Raw genomic sequence first — 21,594 nt, 5'->3', positions numbered from 1 at the left:
TGATCAGCTCAGGGTGTTTGGTTCTGATGCATATGCTCTAATCCCTGAGGAAATAAGGGGGGATAAACTAAATCCTAGGAGCAAGAAAATGGTCTTTGTGGGTTACTCTTCAGCTTCCAAGGGGTATCGTTTGCTTAATCCTGAAAACCCGAGAGAAATTCTTGTTGCTCGTGATGTTAAATTCATTGAAAATAGTTTCACTGCAATTAAGGCTATTGGTAAAGGGAAGAAGGGTTCTTTCAGTATGCCTGTGCCTGTAAACTTAGATGATGATTTGCCATTTACTTCAGTGTGTAATGTCAGTGATGATGTTCATTGTCAGAGTGAAACAAATGCCAATGTCAATCACATTCATGGAGCAGAGAATGATATTGAAAATCTGTCTTTTGCGGATGCAAATGAGGTGCAAATAAATCCTGGAAATAATGTCGATGAAGGTGAAAGGAGGTATCCTATGAGGGAAAGGCAAAGGAAGGAATTTCCTGGTTTTGAGTTATATTTAGCATGTGATGAAAAGGTAGAACCTACATCAGTTACCGAGGCATTAAATGGTACTGATAAAATTCATTGGAAAGAAGCTATGGAAAGAGAGATCAGTTCTTTTCAGGAAAACGATGTGTGGGATCTTGTAGACAGACCTAAGGGTGGAAATATAGTGCAATGCAAATGGGTTTTTAAATTGAAGCGGAATGGGGAGGGAGAAGTGGACAAGTATAAGGCTCGCCTGGTAGCTAAGGGTTTCTCTCAGCGTTATGGTATTGATTATCTTGACACTTTTGCTCCTGTGGTGAGACATGATACCTTACGATTGTGTTTTTCAATTGCTGTTGCTCATGGTTTGCATGTACATCACTTGGATGTTTCCACAGCCTTTTTGAATGGTTCACTAAGTGAAGACATTTTCATGTACCAACCGGAAGGTTTTGTTTCAGATGCAAGTAAAGTGTATAAGTTAAAGAAGGCCATTTATGGCCTGAAACAGGCTTCGCATTCCTGGTATGAGAGAATGGATGAAGTCGTATTAAGTGTTGGTTTTAAGAAATCTCAACATGAGCCTTGTGTTTATTTTTGGAGAGATGGTGCATCCATGGTTATAATATGTGTTTATGTTGATGACTTTTTTGTATTCTTTAATGATGAAGTTCAAGCTGAGAAACTGAAACAAAAGCTCCACTCTTGTTTTAAGGTAAAAGACTTAGGATCAGTCGTGGATTGCCTGGGAATGAGGGTAGAAATGGGTAATGGTAAAGTAAAGTTGAACCAAAAACAGGTAATTTTGAACTTGCTGAGTAAGGTGGGGATGGCAGAATGTAAATCTGTGTCAACCCCTATGGTTCCTGGCACTCGACTGACCAAGGGTGAATCGATAACGTGTGATAGTGTACCTTACCAACAAGTGATTGGAAGTTTACTGTATTTATCAGTGTGTACCAGGCCTGATATATCCTATGCTACCAATTACCTCAGCCAGTTCAACAACTGCTATGGAAATGAACACTGGCAGTGTGTGAAAAGAGTGTTAAGGTATTTAAAAGGAACAATTGATGCAGGAATAGAATTCCGAAGGACTGAGAATAATCCGGATATTTGTGGTTTTGTTGATGCGTCATTTGCTAATGACGTCAACAGAAAATCAGTGACTGGGTATGTTTTTGTGTCTGCTGGTGGACCAATCTGCTGGGAGAGTAAAAAACAAAGTGTAACTGCCTTGTCTTCAACCGAGGCAGAGTATATTGCCATTGACTCTGCAGGTAGGAAGGCCACTTACTTGAAGGGGTTACTCTCTGAGTTATGTGGTAGGAAGGGGCCAATTCTTTTATGGAATGATAACCAGAGTGCACTAAAATTAGCCTCTGACAATGGATTGCATGCTCGCACTCAGCATATAGAAGTGAAGTTTCATCACATCAGGGAACTTGTTAAGCATAAGAAGGTTGTCCTCAATTACATGGAATCTGAAAAAATGATTGCCGATGTGTTTACTAAGGCACTTAATGTGACTGCACACCGCAAGTGCATTATTCCTCTGGGTATGGTTAATTGTAAAAATGCAATGTAAAGTTGGTAGATTAAGGGAGAGTGTTGTGATTGTTTTTGTTTGAATATGGCTGGTAATCTCCCAACTATCGTATTACTGTATTCATTTGTTTTTTGTTCTTCACCGGAAGTTGGTTCTTTTAATAAATTGCAGTTTCGCCATGTTATTCAACACGTGTGGTCGTGTTCATTTACCACTCCTCCTGAATCTAAAACCATCGTCCCCCCAGTAACTATTTACAACACACTCTCTGGTGGGGGTGTTGCTAGAAGCGAATCAGAGGCCACCAAAATAAATAGAGGCACACATGTACCTGCAGGTAAGAAATAAAGACAAATTAAATGGCATAGTACCATTGACAGTCATGTTACAAAAGTAAAAATAGGTTAGTAATTAGTTTCAAATTTCATGACTTGGATTACCAGCTCATTTGATATTTTGTGGCGAGAGAAGAAATCTGCTTGAAGAGTATATCTCTATAGTGCAATCCTAGAATGCGTATACCCAGCAGGATGTCCAACGACAAGTTGTATGACAGTATGCAACAGACAGTAATGAGCAAAGGGCACATCCAAGACAACCAGAAGTAGCAAGCAGCATTAACACATTGCGTGCGCATGGCGAGAATTCTCGTCATTTTTTTCCCGAACGCTCCGGACGGATGACGAAGATTCTCGTCATTTAGGCACATCAACCTAAACAATTTTAAAGCGTACAACACGTACTCATTAGTACGTTTTCAGTTGTTGTTCGTTATTCATAATGAATTGATGCATCATAACGTTTGATTGGGTAAAGTTATATTCTAAACATTAGCTTTTTGACCATATTTAAAACAAAGGCTTTATGCCCTAATAGGCACATATTTCCAATCTCAACACCTCCACCCAGAATTCCTAGGAATTTAAATACCCCGGTATGCAATGTGTTAAGGGCTTCGGGAGCATGGGATGCACTCTCCATGGGATACACCTATGTTCTAACTTTGGTTGCAATCCGTGCAGTCGTATGGAAATGCATTGCGGACAGACAAACAGACGTACTCTTTTTTGAATATATAAATGTCAGAGGAAGGGAGCCCTTAACTAGTGGCCTCCTCAGAATATATGTGTCGCAGGTAGTCGCCAGAAAGGGGCCACAAAAGGTTTTATGTAGACGAACCAGAGTGCATGCCTAGTACTCAAGGGCATACCCAGGATCAAAACTAGAGGAGGGCAAGCCGAGATCGTTCAGATTGTAACACAGAAAAGGTTATGGAAACAAAAATTTAAAAAAAATTAAAACAGCGCTTTATTAGTTTTTAAAACTATTTGCTTGGAAAAATATTTTTATTTTTATTACGTTTTATACAACTATCACTTTTCTGGGAGTTAAAGAAAAATTTTCAAAAATCTCTTCGAACTAAAATTTGATTTTGCTTCTAGGGGGGGCAGCTGGGTACGCCCATGGAAGTTGTAACATTTAGCTTGGAAAAGGTGAATGAAACCAACATTTATAGAAAATTATTACAGCCCTTTTTTAGTTTTTAAAATTATTATCTTGAAAATATATTTTTATTTTAGTTATGTCTTAAATTAATATCATTTTTCGTAGCTTTAAAGTAAATTTTTGAAAACTTTTGTTTCAATTCAGTCCTGATTTTCCTTAAAGGCTTATGCTATTTTTACTCCTGGGGGAGGGGGGAGGTGCTCCCTCCTTGCCCCCCGCTGGGTACGCCCATGCTAGTACTTACCCAGTACTGTCAACAAAGTCGCCGAGGTCATCTTCACAGTGAAGGGCGAATATTTCTCGGAATGTGATCCAAATGAGTATTCCGACAGAAAAGAATCTTCCTCAGTAGTCTTACGTGAAAAGTCTCCAATCTATCCAGCCCTATCCAACCCAAAGCCTATCCAACTTGTGTCTCAATGAAAATTAATCTGATGTAGGCGTGGGTCTTCATGGGCAGCGATTTGGGAATTTGACCTTTAGACACGGAGAGTATAAGCTCAAAGGTTGAACATCGTTTCGCGCGAAAATAAATGAGAAGTTTGGCCTATTGGCCGTGTTATCGAATCAGAAAAAAAATGTCGTTCAACGAACAAGCAAGATTTAGCTCTCGCTGCGCCTTAAAGGAGTCGCCCACAAATTCACACAAAGCGCTGATATTATACAGAGCAGGCTCGCACCAGAGAAATATTTACCAAAACGACCCTAGTAAATATGGATTTGGTTCGGGGGAGCAGGGATACTGCAGCTAAGAATAGGGTAGTTTCCTTCATCAAAGAAAACGAAAGCCATTGATTGCGATTCGTTACCCACTATTAGTGCATTCATAATATACAAATTATTTAGTTTTAGAAATACCGGTTTAGACGAATGGCAATGGTAAATTTTTATCCCCATTTGAAAAAGGCCAGATTGGCGCGCAAGCGATGCCACTCCACGTGACGTCACAGGGACCTAGTTTATATACGAGTAGATAGGAGATTTACATCGTCTGAGATTAGCAATGCATGCATGAGTCACAGAGCCCAGGGAAACATGTCTCAATAATTACTTATTAAAACTGGCTAAGGTCGGAAAGTTTTCTTCGTTTGATAAGGTATTAATTATCCTTATTTACGCCAAGCGCTACCAGGTAGCATGGTACTCTGCCAGCTGCTAGCATCCTGCGTCGTATCAGCGCTCAGAGCCTCGCCCCAAGGTCACTTTTGAGAATTAAAGTTTTAACCAGAACGACGTCACATGGAGATTTCCCGGCATTCATACTTAGCCGCCGCGTTTTCGCGCGCTTGAAAATTTTCACCTTTCATTTAATCGCGTATACCAGGATAATACGTACTCCAGGAGTAATAATCTTTCGATTTAGGCGATAAAAAAGTAACAGGAAACCACCCTATTAAGCGTAGGGGGAGGTTTAGGCGCAACTTATACTGGTGGGGTCGGGCCAAGGGAGGAATTGAATACCCACCAGGCGCATAGGCCATCCCACAGAAATAATTTGAGATAAATGGCTCAAAATGGTGATTTTTACGGCTTTCTGAGGGATTTATTATTTATCCCTACACTATTCTTTAAGTGAAATCAAACCAATTAAGTAAAATGGGTTAAACTAAAAAAAAATTCCCAGAGATCTGGGGGGGGGGTGAGTTTAATCCCCCCCTCGCCGCATCAGATCGGGAAAGTGCTTGGGTGGTATGTTGGTTGTCCACACTGCTGACTTTTTGCCAACTCATCACGCATCGGAAAACCATGTTTCATAAAATTAGCTACAAGCCTCGGTTCATTAGGGCTGAAATTCGTAGACATCGTCGGTTCTTACCAATAAGGCCGTATTAATTATGGATTTGTCTTCCATAGGCGGATTGGGGATGGGTGCGTAACCCCCAAATGCTTAAAAAATGGAAAAGATTTACAATACGGTTATCATCACATTCGTTTTGGTTTGGGTATTAGGGAGCATCTATCTTTTAATGTCCTTTTATATAGCAAAATCGACATATCACGAACTGTTTTTTTATGTATCGCTTCATAACCAAATTTCTCATTTCTATAAACTCGCGCTGTTGTTTGTCCTCTTGTCCGGGTCAAATCTCGCAACTCAATTTTAAAATAATTTCCGATTAGTTATCAAGCTCAAAATTTCAGGATCATTCAGAACTAAATGGCAATGCAATATTCTAACACTTTTATTTTGATGTTAATTTTGTCTCGATTTTTATTCAAAATTAAAATCTAAGTATGGAGATTCTAAGTTCAAAATCTAAGTTCAAAAATTGGCCACCAAAATCTTCTGCGATCGTTTAAACGAACGGAAAAGAGTCGTAATAACAAATTTGTTTACATCAAAGTTTATTTTAAATTTGATCGAACAAAAATTTACGTGTTTTCGTTTAAGCTCGCGATAAAAACTTCGTTTTTATAAAAATATATTTTTATTTTATATCAATCGATATGCGACCACTGTGCGGTGTTTTTAGTAGTGGCCTTAATATTACCCGGCTGAAGAAATTTATGGTTTTTAGCTTTTATAGTCCGCTCTCTCACCTCACTTATGACGTGACAAACTTCGAAACTTTGGCCACGGGTATCAGTTGAATTTAAATCAGAAAAAAAATAGTCTACCTTTCATTTATAAAACTCAGGATTATGGTGCAGGAGCACTAGTAGGAATGAATTCAATGAAAGAGAGAAGTTTCAAAAGTTCAGGAATTTATTCTGATTGAAAATATTTTTCAATTTCTTCAACTATCAAACTCAAGTAAATATCTGTTTTCTTCTACATCGATGTGGATACTTTGTGCAATAATAATGTTGAGACGATTATGACAGATTTTTACACAATATACTCTTCTTATAATACCTGGTTCAATCTGGAGTAATTCTGTGTTTTGAATGCTACAACAAATTTGAAAAATAAATTAGTTGCTTAAATTTTTTTAGCTTGCTAGATTATTTTACATTAAATAAATAGCTTGAGGGATAATTTAATGCCTTATTTTTGTCATTGATCTATTTTGTTAGATTGATTTACATTATAGATAATAAGGACGGGAATTTTCTCATTTGCTCGGTAGCTTAAACTGAGAAAGAGGTTATTTTTTTCAAATTGAAATATAGAAAAATGGGTGAAGCCTTGTGAAGCCTTTAAAATGTGTTACGCACGTCAACTGTGTGAATAAAATTTCATTATGAAGACAACCTTGAGAACTCTGCACGTATCGTTTTTTCGGCACCCCAGTCTTGTAACCAAACGTTCTTGAGTGATGAAATTGGAACTGGGATGAATTTTATTTCTTCCTATCTCTCCTTCACGTCCAAAGGATCGTGACCCCATTATAGATAGTGGAAAATGGGTTGGGAATATTTCCCTAATGAATTAATTCGATTGAGGCCCGCGATCCGAAGAGGACAGTGCTTGTGAATCTTACTTTAACAGCTCGTTGAAGTTCTGTGAACATATTTTTCCGTGGGAAATACTCTTCTGTGTAATATTTCTGTCACAATGAAGTTACTCAATGCCTTCTCTACGTCTTCAATCTTGTCAGTACTCATTTTGGGTGAGTTATTTTTTAAATAGTTTGCTTTATTCCATCAAAAGTATAATTTTGAAGATTCTTTGTACTGTGGTAAAATTGACGGCAAGCTCTTAGTAATGGGAAACGTGATTTTACTCACGAAAAAGGGATACCTTTTTCTAGGATAAAATCAACCACTAAAAATACAACGGAGCAGAGGAATTTTTTCAAGGCTATGACTCAATAAGTAACTCTTTCTGTAACACTCTTAAACGTTTCTCTCATGCTTATGATCGCATTGAAAATGGTTGCGTCGTTTAGGTGATAGTTGTTAGGTAACTCAGGTGTCTTCGATTTTTTACAGAAAATATTTCGGGTACGTTTCTCTCGGGTTTTGAAAGTACGAGGCTGTTTTTAAAGTAAGTACCGTTTTGACATAATAAACAACAAGTGAATTTTTTTCAAAAATAATTTATTCACATGAAAAGCCATACTTTTCTCTACTTTTCTACATAATTCCCATTACTATTGAGACATTTATCGTATCTTGGGACCAGCTTTTGTATGCCATCGTCAAAGAAGCTTTCCGCCTTATTAGACAACCACTGCTCAAGTGCTTAGACCATATAAAAGTAGACCCGCCGTTCCCCACCTCTATCCATAGCTCGCCGTGTGGCCAACATCTCCCCTCCGCTCCCTTCCTTCCCCACCCACTTTTAAAGTGGCGTGACGTCACGGTTGGGACGCTCATCGTCGTAGCGCATGGCTACGAATGGGGATTCACTGTATCACTGCGGTATTTTGACCATTTTCTTCGCTGTTTTTCAATTAAAAGTACTAATATTTATTGCGTTATGTACGAGAAGTATTCTCTCAGGCATGGTTGGATTGGTGAACTTACAATTAATGAACAGTGGCATTTTTCGGCATTGGCATCGGCATTAAAATGAAGACCAAGCCCTTTGTAAACTTCCGCAGAATTTTTTCTTTTCTCGTTAGCGATCTAGCATCATTCGGAACATCGTTATAAAAACATGAAATCTTGCACAAAAGTTGTAAACGGGGGGAATTTTAGAGAGGAAAAGGGTCATATTGTAAAGAATTTGCCGGTCGTCTACGAAGTAACGCGGCAACGCCTTCGCATATAGTAATTTTTCAACGGTCAGTTATGCGATGCAAATTGAACTGCGCGCTAGTGCTATTAAAAAGGGATGTCAATAAATCAGCATTCATATGATTTAGGTAAGTAATTTAGTTATTTAATAAATGCATAATTTATTACTTAGCAGACAGCTCTCGTGTTATTTATATTTTGTGATGGTGGAAAAAGGTCTAGCGCCGGCTTTGCAAGTGACACCTACGATTTAAGTACGCTACGGAAAAATCTGGGAATAAATAATACCTATTAACATATTTATAATTAGAAAGAAAGAGAGGATTGGATTAAAATAATTTTAAACATAAATTTGCTTTAAAATAATCAATTAAATTGAATATATTGAATAACTTATTAAATATTTTCATGTAATGTTGTACGTATGTACTTACAGAGTTTTCAATTAAACTTTTTTAAACAATTTAAGACATAATTTAATTTTTTATATTCTTGTCACTATACGTAAGAAAAGAGGATGCGGATTCAAAGATCATCTAAGAAGTGAATCTCATTTTATTAAAAAATCCAGAAGCGATTACTCTGTCAAATGTGTGAAATGTAACGGATAATTTTCTATTTTTCACGGCAGTATGATATTTCGCAGCACTTGGAGACGCAAGAGCATAAAAGATATTTAAATACAGCTGCATCTTCCTCCAAAATACAGAAATTTTTAGTAAAAACAATTTATGGAGACGAAGAAAAGAAACTGGCATTAGCAGAACGATGTCTTTCCATGCTATTTTTCATAGTCATTCCTTCAGATCTAAGGCCTGCACATCACAAGTTATCAAATCGGTTTTGCAGCGCACATGGTACATAACGCCGTTCAAACAGCTGCTGTTTTCTTTCCCGCAGATGCGGAAAATATTGTCATGAAAATATATTTTTATTTCTGCATTACACTGTGCGTCTTCAAATGCTGAAAGAATTTTGTGATACTGCGGAAGTCGCATGTATAAGAAAATACTTGTTTACTGTAAAACGCGCTAGTTACCTCTTTCGTCAGTTGTAGATAGAATTTTTAAATTATACCACACTATGAATTCCTACTTTCTATATCAGGTGTAATGTCCTAGAATTGTAGAAGAGAGTTTTGAAAAAGAACCCTCAAATTTAGCTAGAGTTTAAAAACAATCAATCACCTCTTTTTCAAAATGCTATTGAAGATGATAAAATTTTGGTAATCGAAGTATGAATGAAGTTAAAAATATCTGAACCAAAAGCGGTCAGAAAGTAATTTTCTTCCATTAACCATCGGTAAGAGCATAAGTGAGCTCGAAGTGGGTGCAATAAATCATGCAGATATCATGAATCACGTTAAAAATTTGTATCGTAACTACAAAGATTATTTATAAGAGTGGACGCTATATTAAAATTATATTGAACATTTTCATTGGATTACATTAAAAGATGAACTTAATTGGAATGATGTTCTAAAATCATTCGATCATTGTGCATAAAATTTTCCATATAATAATATTTCCAAAAACGATCTTTTTAATGAGGTATCATTATTTAGAAAAATATATTGGTTAGAAAAGGGTAAAATCTTGGGCTTCAGCACGAATCTTGGTAGAGTACAAATGGTTATAAATATTTCATCATTTGAAAAAAAGCATATTCCATACAATATTGCACTAAAATTAAGGAATATTCTTTGCCCTTACCAAATGTGTGAAATATAACTAAACAAATTCGTGTGAAAATTTTCACGACCTTTTCCGCAAAAGAAATGAAGAAAAAAAATCACTCAAATATAAGAAATATGCCAAAGAAAAAATTATACTAAACTTAATTTTTAATGCATCATATTTGATATTCTTTTTGCCACCCTTATGACCTTGACGGTGACCTTACTGGGTCAACGGTTGAATTTTCGTAAATGAAAGTGCTATTTTCGGGTTTCTCGGATCCGAAAACCTGAGAATTGACATCTTGGTCAATGAAATGAGATTTTTTTCTATCTCGATTTTTTTTTCATTAAAACCACATAAGGCAAATTAAAATTTTTGGTTTAGACCCACATTGTTAGGTCAAAAGGTCAAAATTGTAAACTTTTGCCTACACTGAACAAAACTTAGGACCTTTCCCCATAAGTGTGCCAATTTTCATGAATTTTGCTTGATGCAAAGTTACTAAAATTACGGGTTAAAAATGACACACGACCGTTGGGACAGTCTTAATATTCATTTTCTAGGAATGTCACCGTTAGGTTAATCTACTAGTAAATAAGTTATATTTCTAAAATAATTTTGCCTTTTTATGGACCCCTCCCTTCATCCTTTGTGAGATATCGTGGGATTTTTCTCCATGCCTTCTTTCTAATCTCACGTAGGATTTTTCAAAATGCGTATTTTCAGTGTAAATACGTTAATCTAGGCTTCATTGTGTTGGGTTTATAAATAAAACGATTTGTTTAATTATTTTTATTGAAAATTACCGAGATCGCAATAAACTGGTTTTTGCGGAAATAATTACGTGATACTTGCCAGGACCCCTTCTTTTTACCTAGAGGGGGTGAAGCCATGGTCTAGGGGGAGGAAAGCCATGGTCTAGGGGGAGGAAAGCCATGGTCTAGGGGGGGAAGCCATGATCTAGGAGTGGGGGGGGGGGGGCAAGCCAAGTTGTGAAATTTTAGCATGGAAAAGATGAATGAAACCAACATTATAAGAAAATTATAACAGCGCTTTAATAGTTTATGAGATTATTTCCTTGAAAAAATAGTTTTATTTCAGTTACTTAACTTATACTAATACATATCATTTTTCGTTGGTTTAAAGAAAATTTGTTGAATACTTTTGTTTCAATTCAATACTAATTTTGCTTAAAGACTTTTGCGATTTTTACATCTAGGGGGACAGCTGCTCCCCCTGCCCCTCGCTGGGTACGCCCATGTTTACATATGACATTCTTCATCAATTTATTTTATACGATCGCTTCTCGCTTTATCTTGATTTATTTAGCTTTTTGCGCACTTTCAAGGCTATAAAATGCCTTAGTTCATCGTAAAAATGTATTTATTAAGTGTATAATCATTTTGCGTGCCCCATATCGTCACTTTTTAGCAACTTTGCAGCGGACGAGCGTTAAAATATCTCAAGCGCGCATACGGAATATCGTCTGCAGTCCCAACCGTGACGTCACGCTCCCTCATCCCACTCACTTCCCCGCCGTGCGATGTTGGCCACAGCGTTCCGCCCGAACGGCAATACTTACTTAAATGGTCTAAGTTCAAGTGCATAAACAAATGGTTGTCGCTCGGCGCTAGATCGGGAATGTATGGAGGGTGGTTTAATTGTTCTCCGCCAAAAGAAGTGATAAGGTCTTGTGTTCGATTTGCTGTGTGTGGACGGGCATAATCGTGGAGCATAACCACACCTGCACTCAGCATGCCACGCCTTTTGTTTTGAATAGCGCGGCGCAGTTTTTGTAAAGTCGCACAGTACGCTGTTGAATTGATTGTGTCGCCGCAAGTCAAAATATCGACCAGCAACACACCCTTAATGACCATGAGATACGTAGTTGAAGACCTTTCTTCATGAAAACCATGGTGCTCTGGTATAGCTATATGTTTGTAGGAGAGGATATAAGGCTTAAGTGCAAGACTCTCTCTCAAGATCTTAACAACAAATGACTGGATTTAAATAGGTCTGTAATTAGTGGTGTGAGTCTTATCACCTGATTTATGGGTTGGGACTACGTAACTACTTCTTAGGTTGGATGGATAGACTAAGTGAGGGAGGATATGCTAAAATCTCTTGACAATATTTAAGCACAAAAGGTGGAATACCACCTGGGCGTGGTCTCTTTGTTATGCATGATGAATTCATTTTCTAAAGTACCCAGGTGATTGTGTGGTGTTGTTGTAAATAAGTGTGTAATATTTAGTTAAATATAATTGTTTTGTCATTACAGCAAACTGTATCTGGTTTTCATTTCCTTTGTAGACCCTGTAAGACCTGAATCTCGCCGATTTATTCTTTATTAAATTTATTCAATGCAAGAGTTCATAAACGCACCGGCAAGTGTTCCCATAGCGTTCAAGAACTATGCAAAACACATTAGCATGTTACATTACGTTCATGAACACTCTCGATAGCCTAGACAGGGTGTTCTCAAATGTACGTAAATGCTCCAAAACGATGAAGATGGTAACTCACAGGGCGCTCATGAACGTTTGGAAACATTGACAAACAGTCGCAAACATAGCTAAACGCTCGGTGAAACGCTCTGTAGAGTGTTTGAGAACACTCCAAGGCGTTCACATTTCCGCTCGAAAACGCACTGGAAAAAGTGTTCTTTGAGTGTTCTTCGCTGTTCATGATCACCTCCATGGTGCGTTCTTAAACAATCTGAAAACGCTCACATTTTCGCCAGGGTAATCATTCATCAATGGTTACTAAGCAGACACCAATGAAACTTTTGAATGAAGAATCCTCCCACCTTGTTAAGGTTGTCTATCATGTGAAGGGATCTATTTGGTGCATATTCTTGCAACAATATGCAAAAAATGGTATTAATATCCGGAAGGGGACGTCCTATGGATATCGGATTTTGGGACATATGGATATCCGACGGATGCCCAAGGGATATCGCCGGAATTTCTAATCGGATATCCATGGCCCATCCGCAACACCGCCTTGGATATCCGTCGGACATCCGTTGGATGTCCATGTGTTGTTAGGGTATCACAAAAATGATACAAAAATCTCAAGCAGTGATAAACTTTCAATCAACTAATTTGCCCTTAACATCAACACAATTATTTGCATAACCAACCACATCCAAGGCAATTGTATTTCAGTCAACAAAGTCAAAGTCAGGGAACATTTAAACGGTCCAAAGATAGGAAAAGTCCTGAATGCTCGTAAAAGATAGAACAAGACCATAGACCAGTTTTTGCTATTTCAAAATTAGTACTAGTTACCCAAACATTTTTCCAACTTAAATTAGCATTCAGATTTTCCTATCTTCAGCAATTTCAATGCAGACCAATTAGCAGCTGAACTAAATTTTTAAAATCAGATACCCCTTCTAAACCCATTTCCACCCACCATAGCCACATGGCTATATATATATATAGGATATCCTGGGTGAGAAACGGAAATTCAATATGGATGCCTATTGTCTGTATGGACGACTACTGCCAGTAAATTGCGTGCAGGTCAGTCGCGGCTTGCCCATAAGGACTCTCGGACGCCGCCCCTCCCAAATATTTGAAAAAGTAAAAAAAAATAAATATCCATTAATTTATAATTATACATCTAATTAATCAAAGTGTTTTTTCAGTCCCATACATCGAAAGTGTTGGAAAAACACGAAAAGAAATAGCGCGAGAAGTTCGTATTTGTAGCCGTGGGGCGCTGGCCGAAACGTCCCAATCCATCCCCATGCAGTTATATGGAGAGTGGTAGTGGTGGGGGCCGCTGGTGCTATGACGCGTCTAACGTTGTGTCTTATGGAAGTCTTGGGACGTCGTCCGAGAATGCGCAGAGCGACGTGTGAGTTGACATCGCTGCACAGGCCGGCGGGCGTATAATCTGGCGTCTACTTGGTGCTGCCACAGAAAAGGGACGTACGGAATCAGAATGGTCACTGTACTGGGTGTAGTTATACGATTTTAATTTTTAATTATTGGTAGGTATTGCTACAGAAAATAAATTATCTCATTATGCTTGCGTTTTTGGGTGTTTGAATTCCGGAACACATAAAATCCTACCAGTTAAAGGCCGTATTGACGTAGGAAAACTATTCTCGAGTATTTGCCACAGTTCTGTTATGATTACGAATTTCAAGAACCTTGGGGAAACTAATATTATAATGTTTAGGCCTGAACAATGTATTCATATCTTCCCGGTGATTAGAAATGCGGTACCTATTTTTCAGATAAATTTATCAAAAACCTGCAGTATTAGGAAAAATCAGTTAACATTCCCTACTGATTTATAATTTAAGAAATAGGTGCATGCGTGATAGGGTGAAGGATTAAACATGATTTAACCCGTAAAACGTCACTTTAAATAGAGTCATTCATTGAATGTCAAGAAGTTCCGAGTACAATGCACCTTTTGTGTGTAGGTTCATCATTTTTCTAGCCGTCCTTGTTCTATTAGTTCATGTTCACCTAATTCCTCAGTGGCAGAGCGGTAGCTGTCCAACGGAAAATGTCCACTTGGGTCTGATTTAATTGGCTTCGAAGAGTTCATATCAGTGCGGAGATCCTTACAGCTCCTATCTGTGGTTCAGAGTCGTCTTCTTTACGATCTAGAATTTATTTTCTATTATATCATTGCAATGATTTCGAAGACATGGTTATTCCAAGTGCGACCCGTTGGTGTTTCGTGTGTTTACCACATATGAATCTTAGACTCAAGGAGATGGTCCGTGACGGCTTTTGTTTGCTTGACTGCCTTTTCTGACCTTAAATTCGTCCCTCAGCTGAATCAGCATTAGTGGACCACGACTTCTACCTCCCTTGAGTCTTCCTTATAGTAACGCAAGACTCTCGGAAAGAACGGAGTGAAATGAGTTCAGACATCATTTTTGAGGAGTTAACTGTGCTTAATTGCCGATTAAGAAGTTTCTTAGTGCTGTGTGTACATTCAAGAAGACAATTTTGAATTAATCAGCAGTGCTCGTTTTTGTTATAGGGAAATATAGGGAAAAATAGGGTGGTTTCCTATTATTTTTTATTGCCTAAATCGAAAGATTATTACTCCTGCAGCTCGATTCTGTAAATGTCATACCTGTGCTTCGCGTGGTTCGAACCACAGCGGAGTTCTCACGCCTCTCACCGTGAAAGACGTTCAAGCGATCCTGTAAGCCTGTGTCGTGAGATGTTTGACGGATTGCGAACGATCACTTAAGTTTCTTATGTTGGTAGCTGTGCGGACGCGAGGAACGAATCAGAATCTCCGATACAAACTTACTTCAGCGGCCAACTGCAACTTCAGTTACCATAGAGAAACATATACAATGCCGTGGAATATTCACTCCCAAAGTAAATAATACTTCTTTACTCAATTTTGAGTGAGGTCTTTTCTTTTAAAAGTACCTATTAATGATAAGTTACGGTTGCTTAATTAGTTTGTAGCTATAAACTGTATATTACCTCTTTTATATGTTGTCAAGTGCTGCGTATCGAAGTCAGTTATCACGTAGCGGGCTCGTAATTGCACAATTAGCTCTTATTTCCTCATAGTATGGAGCTAATGCTTACGCGGAATGATAACAACCCAGCCAGCACACTCGCCGACGTTTATGTAAACGTCCAAGACAACGAAGCGGCAACAGTTTATCCTTTGACGTTGCGCCGTGGATGATATCAACATGACGGCAACGCGTTGCCGTGAAGTTGCTCAGTTTGGACGGCTGCTTCATATCCTATTTTATGTGAATGCATTCGCTCTAATTAACGATCTGCTAGAAATAAAAGGTTTCACGACTTACGCAATTAACTTTGCATAATGTGTTTTATGGGATAAGTGGTATTTATTCGACTATTTTGTGGATTTATAAATTAATATGTCTCCAAGTCACTCGGTGGCGATGGAAAAAGATTGAGATAATATAATAAGCGTCTCTCAAGGTTGACGATTCTCTGGATATTTATTATCGGCGAAGTGAAATTACTAAAATACCATTGATAATTAAAGGCTGTACCATTACGATTTCCTCCTTCGCATGAAATTTTACGCTCGATCATATCGTCTGCTCACGACAGCGAGGCCATGCGAAACCATCGTGCGCGCAATGCGAAATGCACTTTGGGAAGAACCCGTTATCCGCCGTTGCCGGTAGCCATAGTAACTTTGGTACATAGCTTTGTTGATATGTGAATTCATGCTTTGTGTTCGTCGTGATGCTTTTCTCCTTTTTGAATGGTCGAGGGACGGTTTTCGTTCACCAAACCTTTAGTAAATAGATTTTTTCAAGAACTTTAATTTTACTTAAATTGTTCATTTACTTCATCCGTCAAACTTAGCGTGGTTTCAGCTTCTCCATTTTCACTTTTCATTTCATTTCACCTTCATATCCGATTATCATGTCCACCCGTCGTACTCTGACCTTATTGTATTCCTAATTTTCACTGACGTGAATTTTCGTTTGTAATTTTCACTAACTTAAGTTTTCGCGAGTGATTTTAACTCTTGTTAAATCGTGTTCTTAGTGAGAAAAAGTGTTCAGTGGTTACAAGTTTTTTTGGATTTGGCTAGGGCAGTGCAAGTTAGAAGCCTCTTCGAGGGTTCAACCACCGTATTCCGCCAGGATTCGTGAAAGGTAAGTCTAGACTCTGTTTACCGTCGTTCATTATGAAATTCATTAACAGTACACTTAAGTTTTCATTACCATTGAGTTAGTTCTGTTGTGTTTCTATAGTATGGATCGATGTATGTCTGGTGGGTGCTCATACTGCGAGTTTGTGGGTGCACGATGGAACGCTTAAGTTTTTCATTCAATGGAGTGCAACGTTCAGTACTGCACGTTGGTGAGAACTCACCCCCTACCAAACACTCTTGAAATATTGAGTTGAGCAGTAAAATTTAGCATAATCGCAGAGATATTTCCTCAATTACTGGAGTGTGCAATCATTTAATGCATCACTATTAACTAGTCTTCATATACAATAATTAACTTTACTTTCAATGGAATTTTATGATCTCATGTTTTTAAGTAACTGAAGAGTGAACGCCTCATAGTCATGATTTTTTTTCCTCTTTTTTTCAGGATGCCTTGGCAAGTGTTAATATTTCTTCCACATAAAAAAATTTACTGGCCTCACAGTGCAGGCTTTTGCATAGTCATGGGTAAAATTGGATGGAGATAAGATTATTGAATATTACCCTAGGCTATAACTGGTCTTCAGTGTCACAGGTCATAAAATGGCTCTCGACTCAGTGAGGAATGGGGTATCTTGGGCGTGAAGTTCTGCATGCCTCCATTTGGTGAGTTTGCAACAATATTTGTGAGCATTTGTTTTGATTAAAGGGAGGGTTAACATCTTTGACTTGCAAGGGCAGGGTGCCTTTTAAATGTATTCAAAGGGGTTGTTTCATGGTGTGTGTGTGTGAGAGCACTGACTTGGTTGTACATTTTAAACTAGTTCTCTAAGCCAAGTATTAAATATTTTTATTTTAGTTAATTTTGACATTGACTTCATGCTTTGAAATGTGTGGCTAATGGTGGCATTTTATAATAATCATCTTCCAGAGACTGTAGTGGCAGCTGTCGCTATTGAACAGAGATGGCTACTTGTGAAGACGGAGAACAGACATGGAGGCATTTTAGTCACTGAAATCAAAAAATACTGGGAAAGGAAAAGGACAAAAAAGAATTGAAAGTATCCTGATGTAAGTAATTCTTCATCTATGGAGACTGATGATGACAGAATACTGAAACCACCATCACCTGGTAAATGTTTGCATATAAGAATTTGCTTTTTTGAGTGCTTTATCATGTGCAAATGTAAGTGTAAAGCTTATCTATTCTGTTTTCAGTTGCATGAGTGCCTCCTAAGAAGGAAAGGTTGCACTTAAAGATTCCTCAAACAATGTTGGAGTGAAGGAGCCTTAAACTTTTCTATAGAATTGGAGTGTTATTTCTGAAGAATCAGTGAAGTCCAATTGTTAGCACTTGGTGCACCCAATGAGGTCAGAGTTATCGGGGAAGATTTCTCAGGATTTGCACCAGGTAAGGTCCTCCATTTCTCCTTCCAATGTTTCCGCAAGCAACTCACCAATCGTCTCCAGGGATTCTGGATTCCAAGGTTGGATTCCTAAATCGTTTGGTTCTTGAATCCCTGAAGACGATGGGTAAGTTGCTTGTCGAAACGTTTGAATGAGATCTGGAGGACCTTATCCAGTGCAAATCATGAGAAATCTTCACTGCTATTGTTTGCTGGGAAAGAACCTGAAAGAGGAGTATTTGGTTGGTATTTCATTTACATTGTCAACTGTTTGACTTCATAGCCTCCTAAGTGTTAATATGCTCATGGTACTTTGTATAGATTATCACTTTGAGTCTTAAACTTAAGTTATGGTACCATCATCACCTCCTTGTTGATATTTAATTTTATGATAACTCTGGGATGTACTTAGAAATTAAAAATGCTGTGCCACTATGTTCAATGGTTCTCAGCAATTACCATAGATAATTAATTATCTGGTCATCTCATTTTTCAGATTTTATTTCATGAAGGAAAGATCTTCGAACATCATGTTTAAGAGCAGTCAGAACAATCAAATGAGGACTGGGCTTAACAAAAGTCAAAAACAAGTGTTCTACCCTAACATAGAATGAGTTAGCTGTGTCTTTCTGTTTGAAGGGACACTCAGAAAACAAGAAGTGCATTTTAGCTCCATTATAAATGTCTCATTTGGTAAGTATTTTTTAATCATTGGTGCTTTCGATTTACTCTTCCCTTATCTTGGAATACAGTTGAATGAAAAGAGCTTTTCAGCATATGTTCATATTTCATATTCAGCATAATATCTAATCCAATTATGATTATCTTGCAGGGAGTGTAAAAGCCAAAATAAGCCTGATTTGGTACTATCAGTGTGAAAAGAAGCATCAGGGAATGATCCCAGGCCTCAAAATACAGAGCAGAGAAAGGGAATAAGAAACGAGAAAGTGTTCTGAAAGGCAACTCAAAGGGGATCTCGAAGAAACATGATTCTTTCAATTTGCCTATCTCAGAACCTGTCAGTGTGGAAAGGCAGTTTTGTTTGTAGTCTCATAACATGATTGTGGGATAAGGTGAGGTCAGCGACTGATCACTGTTACGACAGACACAGCTATGTCATTAATGCTCCTTGATTTTTGCCTGACAAGGGAGAAGGAATGTTTCTTCACCTTCTTAAATGCCCTATTTTTTATGATTTTTCAAAATGCCAAATGCTGCTAGGAATAGGTCCAAGTTTGGTTGAATAGCCTTTCGTATAGCTGAAATAAATTAATTTTACTTCATTTCTTTCCTGTGAACCTAGCTCAAATGCTATAGAATGCCCTACCCTTAAACAGCTCCATGGAGTGGTGAAGCTTACGTCTTATTCCATATATGGAGGCATAAAATGCTGCAGGAACGCTAGGGTGTGTTAGCTTGTGGTGATCAGCTTCCTTATTGTCATAGAACACAGCAATTTAATAATAGGGCATTCATAATAGGGCATCGTGCTTGCTATGGCAGTGAACAACTGAATGTGTACATTGTATGAAGAAAACTTCTTTAAAAATAACATTTCCTAATTACCACATGCTAATGTTCCCTGTCACCACAACCTTGAATGTGTATGTCCTTGTATGAAATGGCTGTGTTCCATGGTAATTAAGTAGTTGACCACTAAAATGAGAGGCCACATTAAATAGTGCACACTGGTGTTGCTATTGCATTTCATGCCTCCGTGTTCGGAATAAGACTTCAATATGTTATGTCAAATATAACTTTACAAAACAATCCCCTGCCTGTTAGGATCTGCTGCAACAGAAAATTTGAAAGTAAATTAAATCTAGACTCCAAAAAATTGAATGCAAGTTTCTGTTAAGACCTCAACCCTTACTATGTAATTAATGATGTAAAACTATAATTTGTTTATTCTCCTATTTTGATATTGGAGTCATGTGTGAGATTGATATTTTTCGTACTGTTCCTCGTGGGGGATCTATTGTGCTTGAGGCTTTAACATAAATATTGCTGTAATTCTATAATTTCCACTTGAAAATGATCATGCTATCTTTTGGTTAGCATTATATTTTGTTTTGTATTGATGGAGACCTATTTCTTTCCATTTTCGGTTATGAACTACCCTGTAGCTCATTGTTTTTTCCAACTGTCATTTCCCCAGGTGGGGCTGCTCTGATTACAAAATCAGTTGCTCTGTGGTGTGTTAGGTGCTTTTGATATCATTGCTGTTGTGACCTCTTAATACCGTTTGCTTGAATATCTAATGGATTTTAATGTTTGCAGCGAAAATAAAAGTTTATTTTCAAAATTCTGTCAATGATTGATTTCTCTATTAAACCCAGACCTATCAATTATTATTTGAATTTATTGGAATACCCCGCCATGGTAGCAGTATCAACGTGGTATCAAAAAATCCCGCTAGGTAGCGCCACAGTCGCGATGCTGCCCAGTTAGTTCTCGAAAGTGCCGGTAGGTGTCCCTTGTGTCTGTGACGTCACCGAAAAGAAACTGTTGCTTTATCGTTGGCGACATTTAACGGCATTTTTGCCCCTTCGTTGCTGCCTCGTTGCCGTCATGTTTATAGCAACGTATTCAGCCGTTTCTTTATCGTTGATGGAAAGTTGCCGTAATTTAAGGGGCAACGTCCTGTTCTGTGCTGGCTGGGAAGTGTTATTTTATTATTTAATAATGGTTCATTCTCGTATGCGTTTGAGCTCTCATCATTTCAGTACATAATTTTAAATGCGCTGTGGTGCGTATACATATATGTGTCTGATTGTGCAAGCACATGCCACTATTCACGATTTATACTGATGAAAATGTTTATGGCGCGAATACGAGTAGATTATTAACAGTTTCTGCTAGAGGGCGAGATGTTTACATGTCTTAGTATTTCTATTGTGTCAACAGAAAAACGAATCATGTTGGTCGTGTTACTGAACGGCAGCAATAATGCATGGAAGAGATGGAATAGATGATCAATGTTTATCTTAACGTACTAAAGTATGCCCCGGCAAGCCATCTAATCGTCTACGAATTAATCGTGGTGTGAACTCAGTGATCCATCGCCAATCTCACGTCTCGCAGGGATTGTTGATATCGCGTATCTGCCGCCGAAGTATGTGCATCTATTGCCTCCGTCGACATTGATGCTCATGCAAAAGTAGCGGAGGTATGTAAAGAGCCTCCATTCTCGTTAATAAAAACAAATCGAAGGCTTGAACTTACGAAACAAATATTAAATAAATCTGTTAACATTCAGTACCGCACAATACTTTTACCATTGGTTCTACTCCAAATTATTATGAACATTAAGTTGTGAGTATTTTACTTGTACATTCTAGAAGATGCACAAATATAAGATAATTGTCAAACCCTCAGCGCAAGGTTTAACTTCCCACCAACTTCAATCGCAATGAAGGCCAATCAATTTAAATAGGACGCGAATGTAAATTTAACTTTACGCATTTCTTTTATTTGTTTTTAATACATATTACTTATGGGAAGTGACAATATGAAATAGCCACCATCGTAATTAATGAATAATGTGCTATTAATTATCAATCACAGCGTAAATTCATAATGAAAAATTAGAGCGCATTGCCGCGACGAAGCTACCACGGGCCCTCTTGGGCGTGAATACTTTCACGGACGCGGCTGTGAGAGTGACGTCACTAAAAAGTTTCAGAATCGCTCCAGCGTCAAAGCCGTGAAT

General features: G+C 38.0%; 1 protein-coding gene and 1 long non-coding RNA gene across 15 annotated transcripts in view; one reads left to right on the top strand and one right to left on the bottom strand.

Moving 5' to 3' along the window:
• Positions 1-4,061, bottom strand: part of LOC124154408 — a 32,119-nt gene extending 28,058 nt beyond the window's left edge. Inside the window, exons 1-2 of the mRNA XM_046528113.1 lie at positions 3,771-4,061; positions 2,289-2,351 (exon numbers count right to left, since the gene is read on the bottom strand). Of these exons, the coding sequence (XP_046384069.1) occupies positions 2,289-2,351; positions 3,771-3,801 (94 nt within the window). The 5' untranslated portion in view covers positions 3,802-4,061. The remainder of the gene's footprint in view (positions 1-2,288; positions 2,352-3,770) is intronic.
• An 11,613-nt stretch (positions 4,062-15,674) lies between these two features.
• On the top strand, positions 15,675-20,190 carry LOC124154409. 14 transcript variants are annotated; one of them, XR_006863909.1, is made up of 8 exons: positions 15,675-16,011; positions 16,414-16,477; positions 16,558-16,685; positions 16,925-17,142; positions 17,408-17,608; positions 17,695-18,124; positions 18,379-18,575; positions 18,715-20,190. It is a non-coding gene; the product is annotated as an uncharacterized LOC124154409 (long non-coding RNA). The 14 variants fall into 14 exon arrangements; XR_006863904.1 differs by having other exon boundaries at positions 15,675-16,113; positions 16,419-16,477; XR_006863901.1 differs by having other exon boundaries at positions 15,675-16,113.
• Positions 20,191-21,594: the final 1,404 nt, after the last annotated feature.

The sequence above is a fragment of the Ischnura elegans genome, chromosome 2, assembly GCF_921293095.1.
Source record: "Ischnura elegans chromosome 2, ioIscEleg1.1, whole genome shotgun sequence".
Taxonomy (NCBI): domain Eukaryota; kingdom Metazoa; phylum Arthropoda; class Insecta; order Odonata; family Coenagrionidae; genus Ischnura; species Ischnura elegans.
Note: the sequence above shows the minus strand (reverse complement) of the source record. Positions and strands in the feature narration are given on the sequence as shown.